At 41.9% G+C, this 25,430-nt stretch overlaps 1 protein-coding gene across 1 annotated transcript; it reads right to left on the minus strand.

Annotated features, from left to right (window-relative positions):
• Positions 1-1,810: 1,810 nt before the first annotated feature.
• clic4 (chloride intracellular channel 4) lies at positions 1,811-25,065 on the minus strand. The gene is made up of 6 exons (XM_028566615.1): positions 24,623-25,065; positions 8,526-8,635; positions 6,241-6,366; positions 5,729-5,835; positions 4,319-4,500; positions 1,811-2,081 (listed from the first exon to the last, which is right to left on the minus strand). The coding sequence occupies exons 1-6, from the start codon at positions 24,689-24,691 to the stop codon at positions 1,917-1,919; spliced, it is 759 nt and encodes a 252-aa protein (XP_028422416.1). The 5' UTR covers positions 24,692-25,065; the 3' UTR covers positions 1,811-1,916.
• Between the last annotated feature and the right edge of the window lie 365 nt (positions 25,066-25,430).

Genomic DNA, 25,430 nt, shown 5'->3' on the forward strand with positions numbered 1-25,430 from the left:
TGGGAAAAAGGCAAATCATAGAACAGCTAGAACAGTCTGGTAGGTTCAGAAAAGTACATCACTTCACTGTAATGCAGCCTTTAAAACCAGTGAAAAAACACGTCATATCACTATACTAAATCTAAGACGATATCTAGTCTCATATCACGATAGATATAATATGGATATATTGCCCAGCCCTATATGAATAGTAATCTAAAAACATGAAAGAAGTAAATAGAATTGAGGGCCAAAAGCAACCCACTCTCTCATAGTAAATGGCAAACCAAAGTCAAGTGCCAATAAGTTTATTTCAATTCAGTCAATATTGTTAAAAAAAAAAAAAAAAAAAAAAAAAAGCCATGACATAGCTTGGGAATTTTCTTTGTACAACATCACAATTGTGTCGTAATGAAATGATCTCCAAATAACCGTTCTGCAAAACATCTGCAGAGAGAAAAAAAAACAAAACAAGTAAGGCAAAGTGGAGATGGTTTATCTAGAGTTAAAAATCCAAGCAGGCAAGAAATGAGCCCATTTTTCTCAAAATTCAGATATGTATAAAATTGACACATTGAATTCTGAGCGATCAAACAAATATTTACAATTCCTTTTTTATCAAATGTATGTCATAACAAATGTTTGAAAAAAACATGGCAAACGGGAGAAAACAAAAACAGGGTTTTGCTTATTCCGCACTAAAGCACTTTTGGAGCTACTGTATCATACATTCACTACCATAGAGATCAATCTACATACTCAAGAGAAAAGGCATTCGTTTCATTGCTACTCCCTCATTCGTTTTGTCATAAATATCTTCAAGTCGTCTTTCCTGGTGCACGACTGCACATTTGTGTCCTTCATTTTGTATGCTATGTAGAAGGAAACAAAGTGTGGTTTCTTTCTTAATTTTTTATTTTACATAGCCGGAGTCATCCTATCCACAGTGAGACCAGTATAATGTGCCCCTTTTGGTCGGCCATGTGTAATCCAAACTACCGCTACAGTCAGCACGACCGAAGTCTTTCCTTCATGCTTCACAAGAGAAGAAAGAGTTAGCGAGCTTTTCTGTGGTGATTAACAAAAGGCCAGTCTAGACATCTACACCTCCTTGAATGCCTGTAAGCTACATGTGGTTAAATATTTCTTAGACCTCAGGTTAGATTTGTCCTGAGTTGTTACTTCTGCAGCCGGTACAGGAAATTCCCTACAATTCTACTGAGCTACCAGGCTTTTGCCTATTTGAGGCAATGATGAAATCAGAGCATGGATACTAGGGTAGCTTTACCTGCAGTTACAATTATTTTTGATTTATTTTAAGCAGCGCAACAATAATATAAAGCATCTCTCGTGATATGTCAACCACTCAGGTTTGGATTAGCTTCTACACTGTTTACAATGCCTCTTAATAAGCCAAAAGACAGGGAAGAAAACTGCGTCTCAGTTTAAAGCAATCCTAGAAAGAGCTATTTCAATATTACACAGACAACAGAAAAAAAAAAAAAAAAAAAAAAACGCAGAGGGAAGGTCTGCTTGAAGGCCACTTATCAGGGAGAGTGTTTGACGACGCTCCCGACGTTGATAAGCACTGATACACGTGCCTGGCTGCTTCTCCGTTGCCTCACAAGACGCATCAGCAAATGAAAAGCAAAAGCAATTAACAATAAAAGGTGGAAAAATGGTGACCTTTTGCTGAAAAAAAAAAAAAAAAAAAAAAAAAAAAAAAGTCTTTGTAAGGAAAAAAAAAACAAACAAAAAAAGGGTTCATGCATTGGGAGTCGCTGTGGATGAGGAGAGAAGGAAAACAAGTCCAGAGTTTTTTTTTTCTTTCTCGTGAATGAGCACATCAGTCCCAGTGCTGGGGAGGGGAGGTGTGTAGAGAGGAGGGGGTGGGGGTGGGGGTAGGGGCAGAGGGATGGAGGTCAGGACAGAGGAGCTTATTTGACCAGCCTCTTGGCTACGTCTCCGTAGGCTATTTCAATCTCTTTGTCACTGGGGCAGGTGTTGGTGAACTCTTCGCGCGTGTAGGCGATGTTCAGGTACTTCCAGATGGCAGTCATCTCTTTGGGGATGTCAAAGCCTCTGTACTTCTTGGCAACCACCTGGAGGAAGGTATTAGAAGTTATAAATCTCACCAATTGAGCGATGAACTCTTTCATAAACTCGGGGCGCCAGCAAAACAGCCCGTTCCAGTCTTTGCGAAGCTCTGTGATGCAGTTTATACTGTCATTTCTTTGCATCAATTCAGAGCTAATCTAATCCAACAAAAATAATCGGTCAGGAAATTACATTTGTTTAATAGTTGGATTAAATAAAAAAAAAAAATAAAAAATAAAAAAAACAGCTGTTGCTGCAACAGTTTTTTTTTTTTTTTTTTTTTTTTTAAGTCATTTGTTAATTAAACATTGAATTATTTTTAAATTGTTGATCAATGGGAGAAAAAAAAAAAAAAAGTTTGATAGTTGTTTAAAGTCAATACTGAAAAAGAAACCGCCAAGCATTCACTAGTTCCAGCTTCTTAAATATGAATATTTTGCTGCTTTTCTTTCTTTGTTGAGTTTTGGACCGTTAGACAAAACAAGATCAACTTGCAAACTTAAAAAAATTGTGATGGACATTTTTTTATTACTATTTATTTATATAAACCAAATGATTAATTAATTAGTTGAGAAAATGGTTCCTTTCAAGATTAATCAACGATGGAAATCATCAGTAGTTGCAGCCTTACAGAGTTGGATCAACAACAGGACATGTGGCTTGTTGAAAAAGTCATTCATTTTGAGAAACTTAAGCACCCACAATAAGACTGAAATTAAAACTAGTCTCACCCTCATGCCAAACTTAAAACAGAAGGTTCTACATAACCATTGTCCACTCCTTTCCCTAATTAAAAAACGCCTTCTTGGAAGCATGTGGGTGTGTAAGGATTTGATCAATTTATATTCTTTGCAATAATTTTGCACTTTTTTTAATGCAACAGTTACTTTGTATGTATATACATTTGTTTTTTCTGTATTTATTTATTTTTTTATATACATACCAAGGCAAATTCCACATAAGGGTACTTATTGTGGCAAGAAAACCTTTTCTGATCTGATAGCTTGACTGCTATCTCTCTCCTACGGAGCCCCCCTGGGGTCAGCTGAGACTGACGTTTTATAAACCAAGGGCACGGATTCATAATCTGTGCCCTCGGTTTTATCAACGTGAGCAAAGTTAGAAAGATATTCACAGATTCAAACTTCTGGGATCAATTACTCTATAGCGAAATGTTATCAAATCACAAACGACGCATCTTTCCTAACGTAGTAAGGTTAACAATGAGCTACAAACTATTTCATCAAAACAAGCCATCCTCCAACCTGGAGAATAACATTGGTCTCTGCGAGCAGCCGGCGGTGAGACGAGTGCTTAGGGACCGTCTATAAACTACAACACCGACACAAAAATATTTATTAATTTAATAATTAAATAAGGTAGAGTCTCCAAACTTACCTCAATTATAACTTGTCTCCTGCTAGTTTTACTACAGCACTTACTTTTAAAAAATAACTTTAGTTTATAGATGGTCCCTAAGCACTCGTCTTCCTGCCGTCTCACCGCCGGCTGCTCGCAGAGACCAATGTTATTTCTCCAGGTCAGAGGACGGCTCGTTTTGATGAAAAGTTTGAAGTTTGTTGTTAACCTTACTACGTTAGGAAAGATGCATCGTTTGTGATTTAATAACATTTCGCTATAGAGTAATTGATCCCGGAAGTTCGAATCTGTAAATATCTTTTATCCTTCTTTGCTCACATTTATAAAACAGAGGGCACAGATTATGATTCTGTGCGAACAGTTTATAAAACCGAGAGAACAGATTTTTATTCTGTGCGCACGTTTTATTTTTATTTTTTTCCCCTCAGCTGACTCCAGGGGGGGGACTCCGTACTCTCCTGCTATTAGTTTTGCTACACCAGTATGAGTGGGAGAAGTCCCTCCTTTTCTCAGTGATTCATGAAGTTTGCAGACCTCATGCCTGTGAAGACCCTGCCCACCCATACAGGCGTTTCCCCTGGCTGATTAGCCCAGTGCTTAGGTTGATGTTGGGCGGAGCTATGCTGGGAACGACATGAGGTCACCAATCTCACGGTTGATCTTTGTTCCGCCCAGACAGGTGCAACAGGAGAGCGAGGGAGATGTACAGTCTGTGTGTTCCCACACAGTCCTGAGAAGCCTAATCAGGTAACTTAAGTGAAAACACCTGTGTGGGTGCTCTGTGGGTGTGCCATGTTAACACCAAGATATCACAATTAACACGACAGTGATTCTGTGATGTTCAAAATGCTCCGTTGCTCACTTTGACTATATGCAGCTTGGGCAGCAGGTTACAGTCAGCCAGGGTCATTTCATCACCGTCCAAGAATTTGCGGTTGGACACTTTGACGTCCTCGATGCTGTTGTGGTCGATCTCGTCAGGCAGTGGTGAGCGCAGATACTCGTCCAGCTTCTGCAGTGTCTTCAGGAGGCCGCGCTCCAGAGCTGCAAGGAGACGCAAGAGATATTATAAAAAAAAAAAAAAAAACAGTTTAATTATATATTCAGTGAGCAAATAATCTACTTTAATATGTTTTTATCTAATTGAATGGGTTTTCCTGAGGCCTGCTACTGCAGCTGCTACACCCATATGCTTATCAGCCACATGAGGGCAGCATTTCATCAAAAGACAAGACTTTGCGTGCATTTACACTGTGTACATTTTGAAATGTAGGAAACAGACACATCATGGACACCTGTACAATCTAACCCAATCTATGACAATAGCATTGTGATACAATGGTATGCTGAAGTAACACATACCATCTTATTAAAAGCTTACTACCCACCACAGATTTCGATGGATTGCATTTGATTGCAGTGCACAGCTGTAATATTTTTTCTTCACCCCATTCATCTATCGATCATCATTCATTAACAATTCATTCTATTGTTGGAAAATATGACTGATAGACTGAATGTTTAATCCAGTAGTTTAACAGTAGACTTGACTGGTTATCTTCGGAAAGCACTTATCATTGAACCATGACATTCCGCCTCAAACTCTGTTGACACAGCCTTGGCTTCCACATCCAGCTCACCATGGTTCAATATTTTCCCAGGGTGGAGAACAGCCAACTAAAATATGATACTAATTCTTGGCATTTTGTGAATAACATGAACTTTCTTCAAGGGAAACAATTCCAGAAATTGTTTCACCCAGGATGCCAAAGAAATCTGTGGAGACAATAGACTACATATTTTGCATATTATTCCAATAACCGTATCTGTGAAGTTTGTGATATGACCCCTCTCTTACAGTGGGGTGCATGAGTCAGGAACGGGAAGGATGAGATTGTGAGCACTAGTTAATTCTCAGGATAGCTGCTGTGTGGTTTTCCAGAGAGCTCCACCAGGTGAGACAGAGAGCATGAGGACAAGAGGAACAAAAGCTCTGTGTTCCTAAGTGAGGCTGTAAACCACCAATCAGGGCAGGGCTACCAATGTCGCCTAGCAACCAGAGAGCTCTCCCTACACATACGATAGGAAGGTTTCTGGCTCTCTTAACCATTGTGTGTATGTATGTTATGTATGCATGTTATGTTATGTAACATACTGTGTGTGTGTGTGTGTGTGTGTGTGTGTGTGTGTGTGTGTGTGTGTGTGTGTGTGTGTGTGTGTGTGTGTGTGTGTGTGTGTGTGTGTGTGTCAAAAACAGATGCAGGTAGCTTACCCTCATTTGCATCTGGTTTTGAGTTCTTAATGAATGCTGAAAACTTGGCAAAGATGTCCATACCAGCTGTGTTTGACTCAGGGTGTCTTGCACCAAGCTTGATGTACCTGCACACAAGCACACAAACAAGTAAATACACACTTTATACTTCTGTATTGTTCCAGCTGTAAACAAAACCCATTAAAACCAAGGGGGAGGTTGCACAGTAACGCTCAGCGCTCACCGTAAAAGTGCTTCTAATATCGTTCACTGGTCTCCGTCCAGAGCAACGGGATCTGTTGGTCCATTCTTATATACTGTCTAAACTGAACATGGGCACTGTAGTTTATTTTGAGTGCCCAAATGTGTATTTATAAAATATTGCAAGCCTTATCCTTTAAGTAAAACATTGGTAGCTACCGTTCATTACATGCTAACAGAGCATTTAAAAGAAGTGTGCTCATGACAGTAGTGCAGCGTGTTCAGTGTTTCAGTGTGTCAAAGCCTTGCCACAGAGGTGAGAAGAAACTCACTTGGGTGGGGAGAGGACATCCTCAAGGAACTCCTCGATCTTGTTGACGTCAGTTTTGACCTCGCCGTTGAAGGTGATAAAGGGTGGGTGTGTGCCAGGGGCCAGGTTCTGGAGGTCTGCAGGCTTCCTGGAAGAGAAGTGAAACAACTTTAGTGGATAGAACTAAATGGAACAAAGCCACACAACCAACTTAAACATTTTTATAATGCATGCGGATCTAGCAAGTAAAAATAACTTCCCCTCCCACATAGAATTAAGATATGAAAGAACTGCGAATGGGGACAAGATTCATAACTGGTCTCCTTAAAAAAAAAAAAAAAAAAAAAAAAAAAAATTTCAAGCAAGTTTAAGAAATTGAAAGTGCTGTGGCTCTTTTTCAGCCTGCTGCACCTAAACCACTTTGTTTAAGAGCCATCCAGCCCTCATCCTTCTCCAACTATAGCTGCTCAGTGCTCAGTCTTTAACTGTGTAAGTGTGTGTTTGTCTGTCTCCATGAGTGTGTTTGGCTGTCCCTTTCTCCCTGCAGCCTTCAAACCAGCACATTTTGTGCCAGATGTCTCTGGCAGGCAGATGACACTGACAACACATGAATAAAATGAGCATGTGTTGAGTGAGTAGTGTGAACACAACTGACTTAGATCCCTTCATCGGCTGAGTTTAAGGAAAAGCCATCTGAGGGCACAAAAAACAGGATACGACTTCAACTCTTTGGCATGCAAAGGGGAAGTGGCACCCTCACCCAGTGATATCACTGACGCGTGCGTAACAAACTGCCTTAAGAATCACAGGCCTTCATAACTGAAACAAATAGTTTGGGTATTTTGAGGTGGGATTGTATGAGGTACTTATCCATAGTCGGTGTATTACCTACAGCAGATAGCGGTCAGCATGCCACATGTTTGGAGAAGCGGGCAGCAGTATGGGGGCACACAGCAAAACGTATTTTGTGCCTAAAAAAAGTAGGCCCACTGACTATGGATAAGTACCTCATACAACCACACTTAAAAAACTCTGAACTATCCCTTTAACATGATAGCCTTGACCCAAACATAAACTCAGGGAGGGTAAAACATTTCGACTTATGGCAGTGACATGTGACATTCATGTCCTTCTACAAGTGTAACAACGTACAATGTTCTTCCATTTAAATACTACAATAAAAGAGCCATAAATATGGCAAACACGGCTTCTTCTTCTTTATGTTTACTCAAGGTTACAAGGAGACTATATAGCATGGAGTCTGGATCACTTGTTCCCCTGGAAAGAAATAAAAAGTAAAGCACCGCCCCAAGTAGTCACTCCTGCTGAACAAAAGGGTTGTTTGAGGAGCAAAGGGTTTAACGGACACTGCTAAGTGGGCGGACATCCTACATTGCCTTTTACAGGATATCAGCATGCTCGGTTTTATGAAACGTGCCTTCTGCTAGGGAAAACATATGCAAATATACCCAAACCTATGCACTCATCTTGAATATGCGGACATGTGTGAAAACCAAATGTCAAGTCAAATGGACACTTCTTTCCTTCTTTTAGCTGTACAAAAGAGGCCCAATATTTATTAAGTACATCTCGGTTGTGATTCCTCAGCAAGCAGTGGTCTCCAGGTCCCAGAGGAGGAGACGCCTGATGAGGAACCAGCTGCCACACCGATAAACCGCGCTTTGGAACAAAACAGCAGAAATCTCAAATCTCTGAGTCAAACACACGTGGCGAAGAGCATATAAACCAGACTTTCATCTGACCATGTCTGAAAATAATCTGGCACTTGCCTAGTCCTGCCTTAGCAAGTGGAAAAACATTTAGGGAGCATTTAGATGAATCACACACACACAAAACATAGCGGGTTCAGTAAAGAATCTGTGGTACTGGAATCCACATGGCAAAGCACGTTCACTTGCAGTCAGAATTGCAGATGATCACCATTTTCTGATGCCTGTGGTGAAAAATAACATGTTGGCCCACCAAAATCTAGACAGGAAGTGAGCGGAACCTTAAATAGCCTCTCCAGAGTCTGTATGTTTATTTTTCCTCTGATTTTCTCCGGCCTGAGAAAGGGTCATGGGAAAACCAAATAAGCAGTGGGGAAGCAGCGAGTGTGTCAGAGGTGGGGCTGGATCAAAGCATTACAGAGCCGCAAGGCCTTTGTGAAAACGCCCAGAAAAGCTGTAGGAGGCTATCAAAGGAAGGTTTTAATCCTGATTAAACAGTCAATGAAGGAAGGATAAGCTGCAGTAGAGGACGATAAGGAAGCGGTGGACAGGATGGGGGAACGGGAGTAGGACTCACCTCTTGAGGTCCACTGTGGTGACGTTGAAGACGACTCCTTTAAGCCACAGGATCATGAAGAGCCTCTGGGAGAAAGGGCAGTTCCCGATGCTCTCTCCATCACTTCCCGCCTTAAATAAACACACAGATAGCAAGTTAGAATAGGAGTAGATTACTTATCAGCAATATGTTTCAGGTACTCTATCATTCCTGACGACTGAGTACACAAATGATGGCCCCACCGTTTATATCTTTCAGACACAGGAAGGAAAAGTCCAAGATTGAATTATTGCAAGCATAAAACACAAGATAGCAGATAAAGATCTTAAAAACATGTGTAACAGGTTTCTACTACTCATAGCGCTTGGAGACCAAAACAACCTGGATAGAGATCACATCTCTGTTTACGGCCCAGGGCGTTTTACTGCACTCACCCAAAGAGTGCCCATTTCAGACAATGACTCTTTATGCACATTACAGGCTGCCCTCGAAAAGAAGTAGGAGGGAAAGAGTGGAGGGAGTCGACCCTCTTGTCTTAAATACTTCAGCACACTTCCCCTCCATTAATGAGAACTACTGTCCAAGAGAAAGAGGAAACTTTTGGCGTGATTAAGACTCGGACCGCCTCTTGTTTCCTCTTATGCAAGACTGCACAAACACAGGACTGAGCAGTGGCTATGGGAATTGGATTAATGTGGCGCATGTCCTCCAAATTAATGACTGACGCTCATTAGCACCAGAGCGAAACAGGACTGAGTTTTGAGAAGAGATTTAAAAACACAACATGCATGTTTTTTTTAAGCTAAAGCACTGACAGAACAGTCTGTACACACACACACACACACACACACACACACACACACACACACACACACACACACACACACACACACACACACACACACACACACACACACACACACACACACACACACACACACACACACACACACACACACACACACACACACACACACACACACACACACACTTCATTTGATTAACTGAGGTTTGCGTAGTATCTTAATGAAATATGCAAAGCTGATTACCGCACAGTGAATGTCTGCTCCAAGAAAATTTCATTTCATTTTTAGTTAAATCATGTAACGGCAAAATTACTATTACTACTTATTAAAGAAGAAATCACTGTGAAACTGAAATCCAATATTGTTCTCATTCCTTTTCATTCGTGGTGCACTGACAAAAAAAAAAAAAAAAAAAGTTATCTCAACTCTACTTCTTCAATGCGCCACCAAACATATACTGTATACCACAACCTTTACCATAGACTTGGTTCAGAGCTGCGTGGCTCGGTTGAGGTATGCCATTATCCAGGCAAGGCAGGCCAAAAAGGAATCCACCTTATTCATGTATTCACAAAGCATGGAGGTCATTCAAGGTGCTCTGGAATGCACCTCTTCATTCAGTGTATTACTGTAGCAGAGCCTCTGTAAGCTGCTGAATATTGTTGGGTTTTTATCTGCCTCTTGGTTCGTCAGTCACTCCTCATTCCCTTCTGCATCTGTCCTGAGGTAATATTCAAAGTGTGACTATTTGTGTGTAATGCAGAAGATGTACACAAGACTTGCAAAGAGTGCTGAATAAAAATCTGATTCAAAAATCAGTTTTACCTCAACCACTATCTTAAGAAGATTATCTGTTTATTATGTGAGATGCAGAGGTTCTGCGCTGTCTTCAATAGTGGACTTTGTTCTGGAGGGTTCAGTCAGTCCAGCAGCTCCTTGCTGGTGCGGACAGGCTGGCTGCTGTTATTGTCCTCTGTGTGACGCCCAGTGGGATGGCTCTGCTTGATCTGCCTGCTGGCTCCCATTGTACTGCGACTGTCCTCTCCCCCCCTGAATTCAATATCTGAAAAGCTTGGCTTAGATCACTGCCTTTGTTCAGCAAATGAAAGTCCTCTTTTCACTTTACATGATTAAATTCTAAAATAAAGCTTCGGCCATGAAGTGTTGGGGATAAGATGGCCATCACCAGACTACACTAGCATTTGCTGATCCTGAGTGAATCAGAAAGACATCAATGGGATGATTACTCCATCGGCCTACAGCGCCACACCTACGGAGAATCATTCAGTTCTGGATCAAGGGTGGCAATGCAGCACAGCAACTGTTCCCATGGCAATGGCCAGACACATATGACATGGAAAGCAGAGCACACAGTGTGGAGGGGATTACCAACCGACAGGTAAACCGTCTGAAGGGAGCTCCCGTTCTGTAGGGACAAAAATTCAAACCCAACGACGCAATGTGATTTGTAAATCAAAATACGTTTGCTGTACTTCAACACGAGCTGCTTTTAAGCTGAGAAAGAGGTTTTACACGTTTTTCCCTCTCTCTCTCGATCTGTCCAAGGAGCCATGGCAGTGCTCCTCCCCTCTGGTGTCTGCTGCAGAGCAGACTGCAGCGCTCTGCTAAAGATACTGACAGCAGGGATCTGCTGCAGACAGAGATGGCAGACAGCTGGGGAGTGGGGAGAGAGAGAGAGAGAGAGATTACAGTAAATAGGGAGAGAGGGGCAAACAGCTAGAGAGAGATATATTACAGTAAATAGAGAGGAAACTAAGGATCATAGACAAAAGGAGAATGACGAAGGAGAACAAGCGGTAATGGAAGCTTTAAGAAGGAGGAAGAGAAAAGATAGCTAGCTTCAGAGGCTGTATGCCGTTTGGCACGCTTCCTCTTTCTTCCTCCTTCCACCTCTTTTCCCCTTATCCTGGGCCCCTCTGTAGAGTCCGGGGGGTTGGGCATTTGGGGGGGAGGGAGAAACTATTCCAGAAATTTCCCGTTACTCCCGCCGGAGAGGGTGCTTTGTTTAGCGTAAGTGATGATGCTGGTGGAGCTGCATTTCCGCTGTCTGTGACATTTGAACTAGAGCCCGACCAATAAAGCCTTTTTAAGGCCGATATCGATACAAATATTTGGTGATTTAAAAATCAGATATTCCGATATATCGGCCGTGATAGATAGATAGAAAAATTAAATAATCCAGAAATGCGTAACAAAACAAACAGATTTCCCTAACATTAGTTATTTGTAGTTATTTATGAGTCCTCACTAAAATAATGATAATGCAGTTTAAAAATAAACTTGTTTGTTTTATTGTCACAGAACAGAGGAACATCAAAATATATTAAAAGTTATGATAAATAAAATGTATAAAAATACAAACTTAAGATATGAAACTTAAGTCCTTTGAACAAAAACACAGTAAAAAAAATTAAATAAAAAAAAATGTCAAAGAAATAGTGTTGCCAACAGGGACGTCACGTTGTAGAGTGCCATCTGGTGGACAAACTATGCAACGCCAACACTCACAACATGGTTGAAGGGTGTTTCGTCCATTTTCATTTTATTTTTTAAATATTCATTTATCGGCCATTAGAAATGCAGATACCAATAGTTTGGAAAATGCCTGAAATCGGCCCGCTGATATATCGGTTGGGCTCTAATTTGAACTGCTTAGCTTTTAAGGAAGGGCTGCCCTACCTTTCACTGTATGGACCCAAGTGAGGTTGTCTTCAGCAATAATTGTGCTGAATAACATTTCAAAGTAGCGCCTTAGAGAATAAGCTCAGGGGATCGATGAAAATTAAAACAAGATTTTGATATGAAGGCTATGGCCCAAAACTAGTATTAAGGTTCAGGACACACCCCTCAAAGCATAGTCCTCCATCCTACTAACACTTTCCAGAGTGCCACTATTACAGTGCGACATTCAGAAAAGGGCTCCTGGAGAACCTTTAATACAGCAACAACACAATGCACTTTGTTTGTAAAGCTTTAGGTACGTCACCAGTTAGCAAGGTGGGGGGGGACGCCCCAATAAAAAGACACAAGCAAGGCAAGAAATTATTTTGAGTGGGCCCTTATAAGGAAAGGCACATCAGTTGAAAAAAAATGTCCCCTTTTTCCAAGAAGTAAAGCAGCGATTTGATTCCAAACACAAGCAGCATTCACAGGAACACTGAGCAGTGCCCAGTGTGTAGCCTGCTATTTTGCCTCCAATGTCAGAAATGACTCACGTCTTACAGACGGTTACACCATCTTTCACAGAGATTTCCTTATATGAAACAGTTATAACAACGTCTAGGGCACAGAAGACAGCTGACTACTACTCCGCTAACAGACTCTCAAGCTTTGTTGAGGCTTAATGGATGGACAGTGAGTCAACATATGCTTGTTTATTTAAACACACACACACACACACACACACACACACACACACACACACACACACACACACACACACACACACACACACACACACACACACACACACACACACACACACACACACACACACACACACACACACACACACACACACAGCTTAAGTCAGATGTTATCTAGGAGTCTGTGTCCAGGACAGCGTGGCCTTGCAGCAGAACAATGAGACCTCAGTCATCAAGGGGACCAGTGGTGTCTTTAAAACACTTTCTTTTCAAAACACACAGTGTTTGGTCATACCTCTTTATCACTACCCCAATGACTACTATTCTATGTAGCTGCTGATTAATGAACAACTCCACACATCTCGGCAGTAATGAGGATGATGCTAGGCCTTAACTAATTAGCTTGAACATAACATGGCTATGTAAGCACTTGCAGGTATGTGCACTTTTAACAAGCACAAAAGGTTTCCTCTTCAGAAGTCCGGTCCTATAACATTTTTACAAGCAGGCACATAAAAACGCAAGAGCTGTTCAACTCAACCTTGACTTCTTTTATTCTCCCACTTTCTCAACTATTTACAGGTATTTCTTTAAGACAGAAGTTTCCTTTTTCTAGACTGGTGATGTGAGACCACAGTTACAGTAGTCAGCATTCAGGGACAAGGAATCCTGTTCAGACTGGGCACGGCCCTCCCAGTCTCTGCTCACAGCCTAATTTTAGTAACATGGCTGCCGAGCCTTCCCCTCCCCAACACACTTCATATTCTAAATTAGGTGGGCTGCTCAAAAAGTTCAAGCCACACTTTGACCGAATAAGGAACCAACGATGTAACAAGCGCTGCAGCTTTCCTCCTCCTGCTCTGACACACAGCAGGAATGTCCATTTGAGAGTGGGCAGCCATGGTAACATCATGGCAACACCTCTCCCAGTTTGCTGGCCAAGTATACAGCCAGGCCTGGGGTTAGGACTGGAACTAGACTTAGCAGTTGAACCCAAAGCTGGCCGTTTAATACAGAACCAGGTCAACATGGCATCATGACTCTGCGTAAACATACACACCACTTTCCTAAAGCCAAATGGCGTGTTATCTGTACGCATTTTGAGCTATCCACGTGTATGTCTACGCGGTATACAGCGGATGTAAACATACACACCACGTGGCGTCGCCACGTTGCGTGTTATCGCGAGAATGTCGCACACGTAAAAAAAAAAAAAAAAAAATTGGGAAAGGCTTTAGTTTTTTTTTTTTTAAATAAAATAAAACACCACACGCAGGACACGATCCCAGCTCTCCTGGGGCCCATTCGCCACCCCAACCAACCTCACTTCATACTCCTTGCTACGGCGAAAATTCACACGTAATGTTGGTCAATGGCGGCCGAACGGCGTTGATAAACACGCTAAAAAGCGATTAAGCGTCTTGATAACACGCCAAAATGACATCTTTCTGACCAGGTTGACTGAAGAAGTTAGACGCATGACCCCTTGTCATATCATGGGGCTGGTCAGAGGTCAAGGCCAGCTACAGAACAGCAGCCCTACCAATGGAATGATTTGATAACTTGTTCATGGCCATGTCAGCAGGGCAGCTACTTGGCAAGACAGTAGAACTCAGGGTGTCAGCGTGAATTACAGACTTTGTCTAAGCAAAACATTAGAGAGGTTTTTAATTAGCGATGTTCGATGTTCCGATACTGCCTAAAACTCTGGTATCGGGAAGTACTGGAGTTTATGCACCAATCCGATACCACGTAATAAAGCCCTAAAGAAAATCTACGTTAAAGTAGTTTATGTTCTTTTTCCGTTACAATTGACTGTCAAACTGGATAGTAAAAGAAAGTTCTGTGACATTCATTGTTTGTGTTTGTTCATGTTTCACAAAGAGTTTAACCTGAGCCAGACCAACAACAAAGATAGAAATCATATCACATCCATACAGGGATAGTAGTATACAGCTGTTAAAACATAATGAAATATATGACACACTGGTATCGGATCGGTACCGGCTGATACGCAATTTCAAGTATCGGAATTGGTATCGGGAAGCAAAAAATGGTATCGGACCATCTCTATTTTTAATGCCACGCGATATTTTTTGACTCCAGCTGCTGAAGCAATTTCACTGTTAACATGCCTATTCACAATTTCAGGTTCAAGGAAAATTGCATCCAGGCAAAGGATGAGCTGTCTGAATAAGGCTGAGACAAATACAGCAGTCGATTAAAATTGGTTAAATGAAGAGTATTCGTTCAACTGGGCATCTAATGCCACCTTTGGTACTCAAAAGAATTCAATACTCATTCCTATGGGCAGATTTTGACAATCGTCAAAAAAAATAAAAAAAATAAACTAGAACTGCAAGCAGTTACGAACGGGGCCCAAGCCTCCGACGCTGCCCGCCCCCCTCCATAGCCGCCGGCCTCCGACGCCACACGCCTCCTATGCCGCCGGCCTCCGACGCCGCCGGGAGACGCGCCAGTCGCGCCCGAAGAAGCGCGAAGAAGCGCGAAGAAGCGCGAAGCTGCGCCGATGCGGGACCCGAACCATTAGGTAGGGGGGGCACACGTCGGTGAACATCGAGAGGTTTGATGCACGAGGTCTACTCTGCTTTTCACGTTGTTTAAAAAAACGTAAAGTAGTCAAAAGTTGTTCGCATTTCAGAACCTTAGGAAACGGACAGCGGCCGACACGAGCACGCGCGCCTATTAAGTCGATAATAAAGCCGTAAAGTAGGCTTTCGACTCAGTAGGCTTTCAACTCACGGTGTATCAATCTTGGATATAACGGTATGGATCAAATTAAAAATAACCGAAAAACTCTGGACTTCAAGGCTGGACGCAAAACCTTCTGTAAGGGCTAGGAAGACAAAGAAAACACCAGCAGAAAGGGGCAACTGTTAGCTTTTAGCTCCAAAAGACCCTACGCTTCGACTATTTATGATTATGAAGTTATGAAGTTAGTATTAAGAAGTGCCGTTTGGCGTTGCATACGACTTGCTCGACTCAGAATGGATTAAAAGGCCCAAACTGGTATACCAACATATATTGAGTATAGCGCCCCCTAATGGCCGATCTTCGCCAAATTTGGTACAGCGTGTCAGAAGGCCATGCCGAACGAGCACCACAAATTTTGTGTTGATTGCTTTTACTGTGGCAGAGATATTGCAATTGCAAATTTCCCATTTAAATGCATTGAGTTAGTGGGCGAAACAAATAAACGTTGCTTATAGCGCCCCCTAAAGGCCGATCTTCACCAAATTTGGTACACAGTATCGAAGTGGAATGGTGAACAAGGATCTCAAGTCATTTGGTGATAACTTTAAATTTAACCGAGATATGATATGATACGTGTGTCGTAGCTAACTAGGACAATTTGTTTGGTTGTGAAATTGGCATACTTCAACGTAGCAAAACGATTTCCATAACTTTTTGTCAGGTCCATCTGGAGATGCTAACTACCAGGTTTTGTGCAGATCGGTCGAACGGCCTAGGACGAGTTCGCGAAAGTTGGTTTTGCATGTTGCGCGATACTGCGAAAAAACGTTTGCGTGGAAATGGGCGGGGCCTATATCAGGCAATTCAGATTGATTCAAGGAATACGTGGATGCAAGAATTTCTAATGTGTGATGTGTATTGTGGGAGGTAATGACAAAAAACCATTACAGCGCCACCTAGAGGTCCATATGTGTAATTTTTGGTAGGTGTGATCCACGGCCCATTGTCCATCTACCCTGTAAATTTGATGTTGTTCACATTAGTGTAAGTGGTGAATCTAGAGTTGGGTCACATTGGGTCCCATAGGCCACGCCCACTTTGACCCCTCGGTACTCCATTCTAGGGATGGCCTCAAGATTGGCCCTAGATGGTACGCGTCAAATTTCGTATAAATCGGATGAGCCGTTCATGAGATATAAACTTTTTGTAGTTGTAGCGCCCCCTAGTGACCAATTTTCGTAAAACGCATGGGGTCCCTCCAGAGGGGCATGGCAAAGAATAATCTAAAGTTTGGGGTTGATAGCTTTCATTTTGGCTGAGATATGGCAAAGTTGGTGTTTTCATAGTTAGCTACGCAAATTTGCTTGTGCGTTATATGCGCAATTTTTATCGTATAAAATGTCTTTCCATAACTTTTAGTCAGGCCAGTCTGGAGATGCCACGGTCCAAGTTTCGTGCAGATCGGTCGCTCGGTGTAGGAGTAGTTAAAAAAAGTACGTTTTTGATAAATCACGATTTTTAAGGCATAAAAGTCTAGACAAATGGGCGTGGCCTATATCACGTGATTCAGTTGGATCCAGGGAACGCGTTGATGTATTGTTTTTGAATGTCGGGTGTACGGTTTGGGAGTTATGGGGCCAAACGCGTTTTTGTCTGCTATAGCGCCACCTAGTGGTGGAAATGGGTAAATTTTTGCGCCTGAGGTCCTTGCGGGGTTTTGGACCAGTCCTGAAAATGGCAACTCCCCACTATGTACGGTTTAGGCTGCAGTCGGAGTTTTAGGCGGAGAAGAATAATAAAAATATGGAAGAAGAAGAAGAAGAAGAAGAAGAAGAAGAAGAAGAAGAAGAAGAAGAAGAAATCCTTAGAAAAACAATAGGGTTCCACGCTCCGTTGGAGCTGTGAACCGTGATGCTTTGCATTACGCGGTTCCCATGCCCCCTCGGGCTTGGACCCCTAAAAAACAAGTATTGAGGTTGTGTGTCTGAATGACTAGGGCCGGACTGGGTGGGGCTCAGTCCTGAGACTACGCTCAGAGAGATGAGTGTACAGAGGAGTCAGATCCTGCTGGAATATGGAAACGCCATCACATCCTTGGTGTGGCTCTGACTCTGGCTGACATCACTCAGTGGAAACCTTAAGACTTCCAGTCAGACACAGGCCTACGGTGCGCTGTCTGAGAACCACCAGTTTCAGAGACTGAAGTTTAAAAAGAGGCTTACTGCATAACCATGCCACGCCAATGATGTAAGCAAAGTCATAATGTAACTGCTGTATTTAGCCAGAGTGTAGAAGAGATAAGACCAACAGCCAAATGGGTGTTTGGTGACGAGTAGCCTTGTACAGCTCTAAATTGATGGAAAAACAAACAGACAGCCATGTAGGAGATCAGCATGAACCAACAATCACCCTCGCTGTGACTGTTGTTTCAAGTGTCTAACACAAACACCGAGCTCCAACTCTCCACCAACTTACGCATTCATAGACCCCAGGCTGATGACTAGGGCAGACTCATGTATTCACACATGCTCACCCACATAGGCCTGCACGATTCGGGGAAAAATATGAATCATGATTTTTTTAGCTTAGAATTGATATCACAAGTCTATGTTACAATTTTTTGCCTCAGGAAGTTTAATGTTTATTGCACACATGAACCATGACAAAACAAATTGGCAGTACTAAACCGATTTTTTAATACACCTAAAGCACATTGCGCATCACCATAAGCCTGTCAATGTAGAGGCTTTAAAGTGCCCATATTCTGAAAAAAAAAAAATCACTTTTTCTGGGATTTGGGGTGTTCTTTTGTGTCTCTGGTGCTTCCACACACATACAAACTTTGAAAAAAATCCATCCATTCTGTTTTGAGTGAGATACGTTTTCTGAATGTGTCCTGCCTTCAGTCTCTTAGTGAGCTGCTACGTCGTTCTCAATAGCAAATCACTGCTACAACACACACAAGTTCACCATAATCTACAAGAACTACTTACATGTGCGCCCTCATTCAGAAGTCTCCCAGCTAATCCTGCCTTGTAACTGACCAAAGTTGGAGAAACAGGCTTTCTTTTACTGTCTCTATAGTTAGCTAGGTGACATGATCTACATCTGAACTACTGAGCATGTGCGAGTGCAATCAAAGATAGTAGTGAAGAAGAAGATGAAAAGAGGTCTCACTCTGTAGCTAAAACAGAAACCAGGTGAAAAGAGGATCTGCAGCAGTGAGAGAGAGCTGTGCAGTACAAGAAAAATATGGTGTTTTTTGAAAATTAAACCATGTAAACCTATTCTGGTACAACCTTAAAATACAGTTATGAGAAAATGAAAATGAGCATAATATGGGCGCTTTAATGATGCATTTAAGTACAGTAGGCTACCAGAAATAGTGACATAACACATTGAACTAAATATGGCCCTGATACAGGCTCGATCTGAACTCCTTGAACATGTCTTTACATAATTAAAACATGTTAATGTCAAAGGCTTTCAATAAATCAATTGAAGAAAAAAAAAAAAAAAAAATTTAAAAATTAAATTGTAAATCGAGACACATGCCAGATAATACGCATGGCAGAAAAAGCCTGCCCAGAGGCCACACAAACACTCATCAGTAATTCTGAGCAGACCGTGCGTCTCTTTCTGGCCACTTGCTGCGTACACTCTGACCTGTAATTGAGTTGCCTTTCAGTACCAGTCTGAGACATGCTGCCTGGCTTTTTTACATCATAAAAATCAAACATGCAAAACAATTGAGCAACAGCTCACGCACAAGCCTTTAAATTTAAAGAATGTAGACCGTATATAGAGCTGGGCAATATGAAGAAAATCAAATATCACAATATTTTTAACCATATACATTGACATTGCGGCAATATTGTAGGGTCGACTATCTTTGTGCTTTCACAAAATATTAATGGGATTTTTAATAAATATACACCAATAACATGGACATAATGACTAGATAAAGGCAAATTGCATCATATTAAGATATCCAAAATTTTAAAAAGACAAGATCTAGCCTCATTAGGGTATATGTATCATATTACCACATGTAGGCTAATTATATCAAGTGGCATAACAGATCACTACTTAAATACTTAAATAGGCAAAGTAATTTTTAAATATATACAAAGATTTCAATTTTAGCCCTTACAGAGCTGCCGTGATTAGGACGTTAACATTACCAAGTGAAGTGCTCCATTAGTCTTCTTCTGCCAGGTTCCTTAAAGACAAAAAAAACAGCCAAGATGGACATTTGGGACACTCCACTATGCACCTTGATGATGATGAGTCAAGAAAGATGCCCCTGTCATCCAATCTTCCACGTTCTGATACTACACTTTGTGCCATATACACTTAAGTAGGCTCTGCTATGAAGAACACAGCATGTGAAACACAAGCAGACTGGATCACGTTGAGATGGATTGAGTTACATGTGTAGCGAGCAGTGCAGATTCTTCTAATTTCAGGGGTCACACACACCTCTGCTGACAGTGAGGATGACGTAACAGAGAGGCGGAGGTAGGGTCTAAGGCTCGTTTTTCCTCTGCATCCTGATCCGGTAGGTTATAATTGGAGCAGTAACCTGTACAGTCCAATAAGTTAACAAGTGAAACACACCAATCCATGAACTAACTGTGTTAGTACAGTTAGTAATACTCTCTGTTGAGATCAACTCTTCAAAGTCTCAGATCCATGTTGTTTCAGGGTGGCCTAACTTCCTGTCCTTGAGCTCATAGGAGAAATGCTTCATTGGCCATTGGCTTCCTGGTCGGGCAGCACAAACGAGACAAGCTCTTCCTCCTAACAAACTAGGCTTTTCCTCAGGATATATTGGCACAACATGATTTTATACAGCACATTTTTATTCAGACACAGCCAGGAACAATCCAGCCTATGTACCCAGCCCATATTCTACAGACAAGGACATGAAATAAACTTCTGAATCTGCTGTCCCATGAAAATGCAAACATTGATCTTAAAGCTCCTATAAAAATAGGTGTAATAATAACACACTGCCAGATTGATTAGGGCAGTGTTCAGAGTCAGTCAACCAGACCGTTGCAATGAAGACGGGCCAGGTGCTGCAAAAGCAAATTAACAGAGCAGAAACAACAGCTCACAGCATTCTGCAACAGTAACAAGCCATTAATCTTTGGCCCCTAACTCATGATGCTGACTGCAGCATTTCTTTATGCTTGGCAAAAATAAACCACTCCATTGATTTTCCTATAAAAAAGCAGTACTCCATTGCCGACACCCTCCTAGAGCACAGTAACTGCTGAAAAAGGTCATTGTGTTTCCATAAAATAGCACAACACAAGGCATAAGTTTGATTGTCACATGCTCTTCCCAAGGCCTTTAGAATAAACTTAAACAGAACATACTGTCAACTTATGGCTCTGACACACCAACCTGACCTTCGGCAGAAAAGGCATCACGTGGGTCTGGCTGCTCCCGGATTTTACAACCAGGCATAATGGCGGCTTTCGTTCAGAATACAATCTCATATTTTACTTAGATAGTTCACCAAGGTCAGTTTAAAAGATTTCGTGTCAGACTTTGAGAGGCGTTAGTCAGGCTCATCCCCCAATGAGTCCTACTGCCCGCCTTCCGATTCAACATGTCAAATCAGCCCAAATGAAGGCAGACGGCTCCTCCGATCGACGACGGCACGGAACACACCGAACAGACTCGAGTCGCTGACCTCGCCAGAATGTCCGACGGCCGATAATCGGGTTGGTGTGTCAGGGCCTTAAGGGTTCAGGGTGCGACACAAGAGCAGTAACATATTTTCTAATGTCCAGGGAAGAAAGACTTAAATCTGAGTGGGCTTTGTGATGCATGTTGAGCATGTATTCCTTCTTTATTCCTTCTACGGATTGTAGTAGGCCTGCACGATAAATCGTTATATAAAAAAATAAAATAATTTATTGACAGCATTTGACATTGACATGTTTTTATTATGTTAAGACATGTTCAAGGAGTTCAGATAGAGCCTGTATCAGGGTAATATTTAGTTCAGTGTTTTATATGTCACCATTTCTGGTAGCCCTACTGTACTTAAAGGGTCAGTATGTACTTTATTTTCTTTATTCATCGAAGCCTCTAGGTTTACAGGCTTATGGTGATGCGCAATGTGCTGTAGGTGCCAAAAAAAAAAAATCTATGTTTGGAATTGCCAATTTGTTTTGTCTTGTCATGGTTTATGTGTGCAATAAACATTAAACTTCCTGAGAAAAGCTTAAAAAAAACATTAGTGCTGCTTTGCTGGGACTTTGCTCTGCCATGTTGCAGGCTTACATCTCCAGGGTTACCATGGAATTGAAGGACATAAACAAACACAGACAGGCTCTTATGCCATCCAGACTGAAAAAGCTCTTCTCCAACATGTTTACTGGCTCTGTTGTTACTGCTGGCACGGCTATAATAGGGTCTGGAGGCAGCAGAAGGTTTTGTAACCGGTAGTGTGACCTTGGCACACTGGCAGCCAAGAGACGCGCACACAAGTAGAGCCTGTCTGTTTGTTTGTCTATATTTGGTTTACTATCATAGTCATATGCTGGTGGAAAATGACTCATTAACACAGCTTTGTAAAATGAAAACATAACCAAACGCAATGATTTAATGAAAATGATGCACATCTGGATCTCCTTCACCACCCTGTAACACAAGAAAACCACCAACGTGATGTCAGAACAGCTTTCAAGAACATTACTGATTCAATCAGGCAGTGCTGTAATCAATACAGATGGATGGATGAATGGATCTCGATTTATGAGAGGAAAGAAATACTGTAAAAAAAATAATTCTATTTGACTATTAGGAACCTGCACCCTTTCATTCTTTTTGGCTTTGTGTCAGAGTAATATATTTCCCCAACTATCACAGCAAATTAATACATTAGATTTAGGGTTTCATGTTACCACTTTAGCCATGTGATGTGTGGAAGACATGCCAAGTCAAACAGACAAGGGTTGGATGTTCCTGGGAAGTCACCCTCTACAGCACACCAGCTAATACTCATGTGTGCAAAACAATATATAATCTGCTGCACTGTGATGGGATCAAGGGTCGATCCTCCCTCTTACAAAAGAGATATCATGCTCATTTGCAAACGAGAGCAATATAAACTAAAAACGTCAAACTTCACGTCCACACCCTCACAGATGAGCACAATGTAAAGTGTTCCCATGGCAATGTGACAACTGTAGCTATAAACAAGAAGTTGCAAGATCATCAAAAGTATCTCTAAACCGTCACTGCTAGGACACGGTGGCAACGCATAATTAGTCACCTTTCATATGTGGTGGTGCATTAACAGATCTGACACTGCTGTGTGTAGAGAACACACGCACACACTTTGTTATCAGCTGTTCCCAGAGGCCCGGCTCGCAGCAGTATGCCTACAGCAACCTGCATGCCTGCCATTGTCTCCCATGCCTGTGTTTAACGCAGCACAGTAAGAACGGCCTCAATAATACACGTGGACATGTCAGACGCTGGCACGTAACACAGAGCGACGCAAGGGGCAATAGAAACGAAAGACTATCTTGCGAACAAACACACAGACAGGCTGGGAAACACAATGGAAGAAACTTCTGTGCACAACGGGCTACACAGTCCAAGGAGGGAGGGACTGAGAGGGAAGAGTTGGCCACATGTGTAAAAGTTCCAGGCCTGGGGATGATGTAACCTCTCCTGTAGGCTGTGAGAGGTAGTTAAGAGAAAAAGGTGCTGGCCAGTTTCTTTTCTATTTGTCCTGCCGCTACATCAATGCTTCACTACAAAAGGCTTCTCTTCAAGGAGTCAACCCAAGAGAGTGGGCAGATGGTTACGCATGCATTATTTGATTTAATTTAAATAAAAAGTACATATGTAGATAATCTTTATTAGGCTTACCACAAGTAATTACTCTCATCTGTAGCATTTACACTTTTTTTTTTTCTTTTTTAAAAACACAGGAACGCAAGCATTCACCATCACCATTAAGTGTTCACTCTTCTGGTTAGTGACACAACACTGCACCATCACCACCACCCCAAAACCCTCTCCCAGTCAGGACCCCATAACTCCCTCCAACACCCCCTGTCCTAGGCAGCCCCACACTCCCCCCTTTTCTTTCTCCTGCCATTTTCCCGCCCTGCTAAGCAGCAGGCTGAAGAAAACAAAACAGCCATTCACAACCCTCCACCATCACCACTGTCGCTGCTGAGGCAAAGACATTTTGGTACATGAAAACACAGGTTTTTTTTTTTAGGGAAGGACAGTAGAGCTGTAGACCCTATATCATAAAATAAAGTCTGAAGAAAAATCCATTAACCCTAATCTATTATCACATCTAAATGTGATGAATTGTGCTTTCCAGAAAGCAATACTAATAGGTTACATATGACATTAAATAACAACCAGTGTCAATAACACCCCTGATGATGACACATGGCTGCAACAAACCTTAACAATATCCCCCAATTGTCTTTCATACTGTATCAGTTAAGCATTGAAAACTGTGCATTGCAACAGCAGCACCAAACCGAGTTTGGGAGATATTTGATGGCAAACTGAGTGTTGACAAGGTGGCCCAGACACCAAACTTAACATTCAAATGGCTGGTTTTAGTCTACCCCAGTATCCATGAATGTCTGGATAGAAAGAAAGAATGGATGCACGTCCAGCAAAATCCATCATTCTGGGAAGCTATATATTTTATCAATCAATGTATAAGCATGAAATGCAACTGCAGCAAATGAGCACATGTATGTTACAGTGTTGAATCGGCTGTTATGGTCCACTACTACGGAGCTTTTGTTAACGAATTTAGCGCCCAGCGTTCAGCTTGGCAGGCTCTTCTTTCCCCAAGATGGGAGGAAAGCTGCACCCGCCCTGCTTGTGACACTGCAGGCTCCACATGGCCACAGTGGCAGAGGGAGATGTAGATATAAAACCTAAAAGTTTAAAATTAATGAGACAAGAAATATTCTAGTGTTTTCTATGAAATGTACGTTAGAAAACCCTGTGAGTGAAACACCAACGTACCTAGATTCAGCGGTCTTAGCTAAACAAAAACATAATTTGTACAAAAATAAATACACTGACTGACGTTAGCGAACAGCAGACTCATTATTCATCACAATGTACTGATGCGGCTGGGTTTATCCAAGTTATTCAAAATGAAAAACTTCTCCCATGCGACTTTGTGCTGCAGTCTTACCTTCACAAACAGCTCGATAACGGGTTCGTTATCCGCCTTTACTCCGTTCTGCGGTACCGACAGCGACATTGTGGGTGCAACTTTTCGAAGTTTTGCTAACAAAAGATGAGTTTTTTTTCTTCTTTCTTTACCACGCCCGACTTAGCTCGGTCCTCTTCTCCACCTCTTTTTTTCCTCCGCACTGAAGCCCAGAAGGCGCTTTTTTCTCCCCCTAAGGAGCACCCCCGGTGCTAGAAACACAAGTCTTAATATAAGCAAAGCGAACAATGAGGCAGCGGCGTCTGTCAGGTACAATTGTTTCGGCGTTGCTAGTTATATATCTTAAACCAAGCTGAGCTACAATAACATCGATGAACCGTGAGGCTCCCAATGCTCGTTGAGTAGTGATGAGGACGGGTGGGAAGAAGCAACGGGAATATTTAAAGCCGTGATGTCATCCGAGGCGCGCGCACAGAGAGAATGTGGGAGTGTCTGAGGAGGGGAGTCTTCTTGTTGGGAGGAACACGAGGATGCTCGAGAGCCGCTCTGCGGCTGCAGACATAGCGGTTCTGAGTAGAGTTTACCACCGATTCAATTAGCTTTTTGTCCAAAAATAAAACGATTTTAAATTACTTACCAGCAATACTTTCCTAAGTTTTGCGCTCCAGTGAATACAATCTTGTTTGGTTATTATATCTCAATTAATTTTTTTATTTAAATTGTGCACCCCAGGGAAAATCACTGGTGTTGGTTCCTTCATCATTATAAGAATGACCTATAGTATACCCGTTTTTGCATATTAACATATTTACTATGCAGATGGATTTTC

Source organism: Perca flavescens, chromosome 20 (assembly GCF_004354835.1).
Source record: "Perca flavescens isolate YP-PL-M2 chromosome 20, PFLA_1.0, whole genome shotgun sequence".
Taxonomy (NCBI): domain Eukaryota; kingdom Metazoa; phylum Chordata; class Actinopteri; order Perciformes; family Percidae; genus Perca; species Perca flavescens.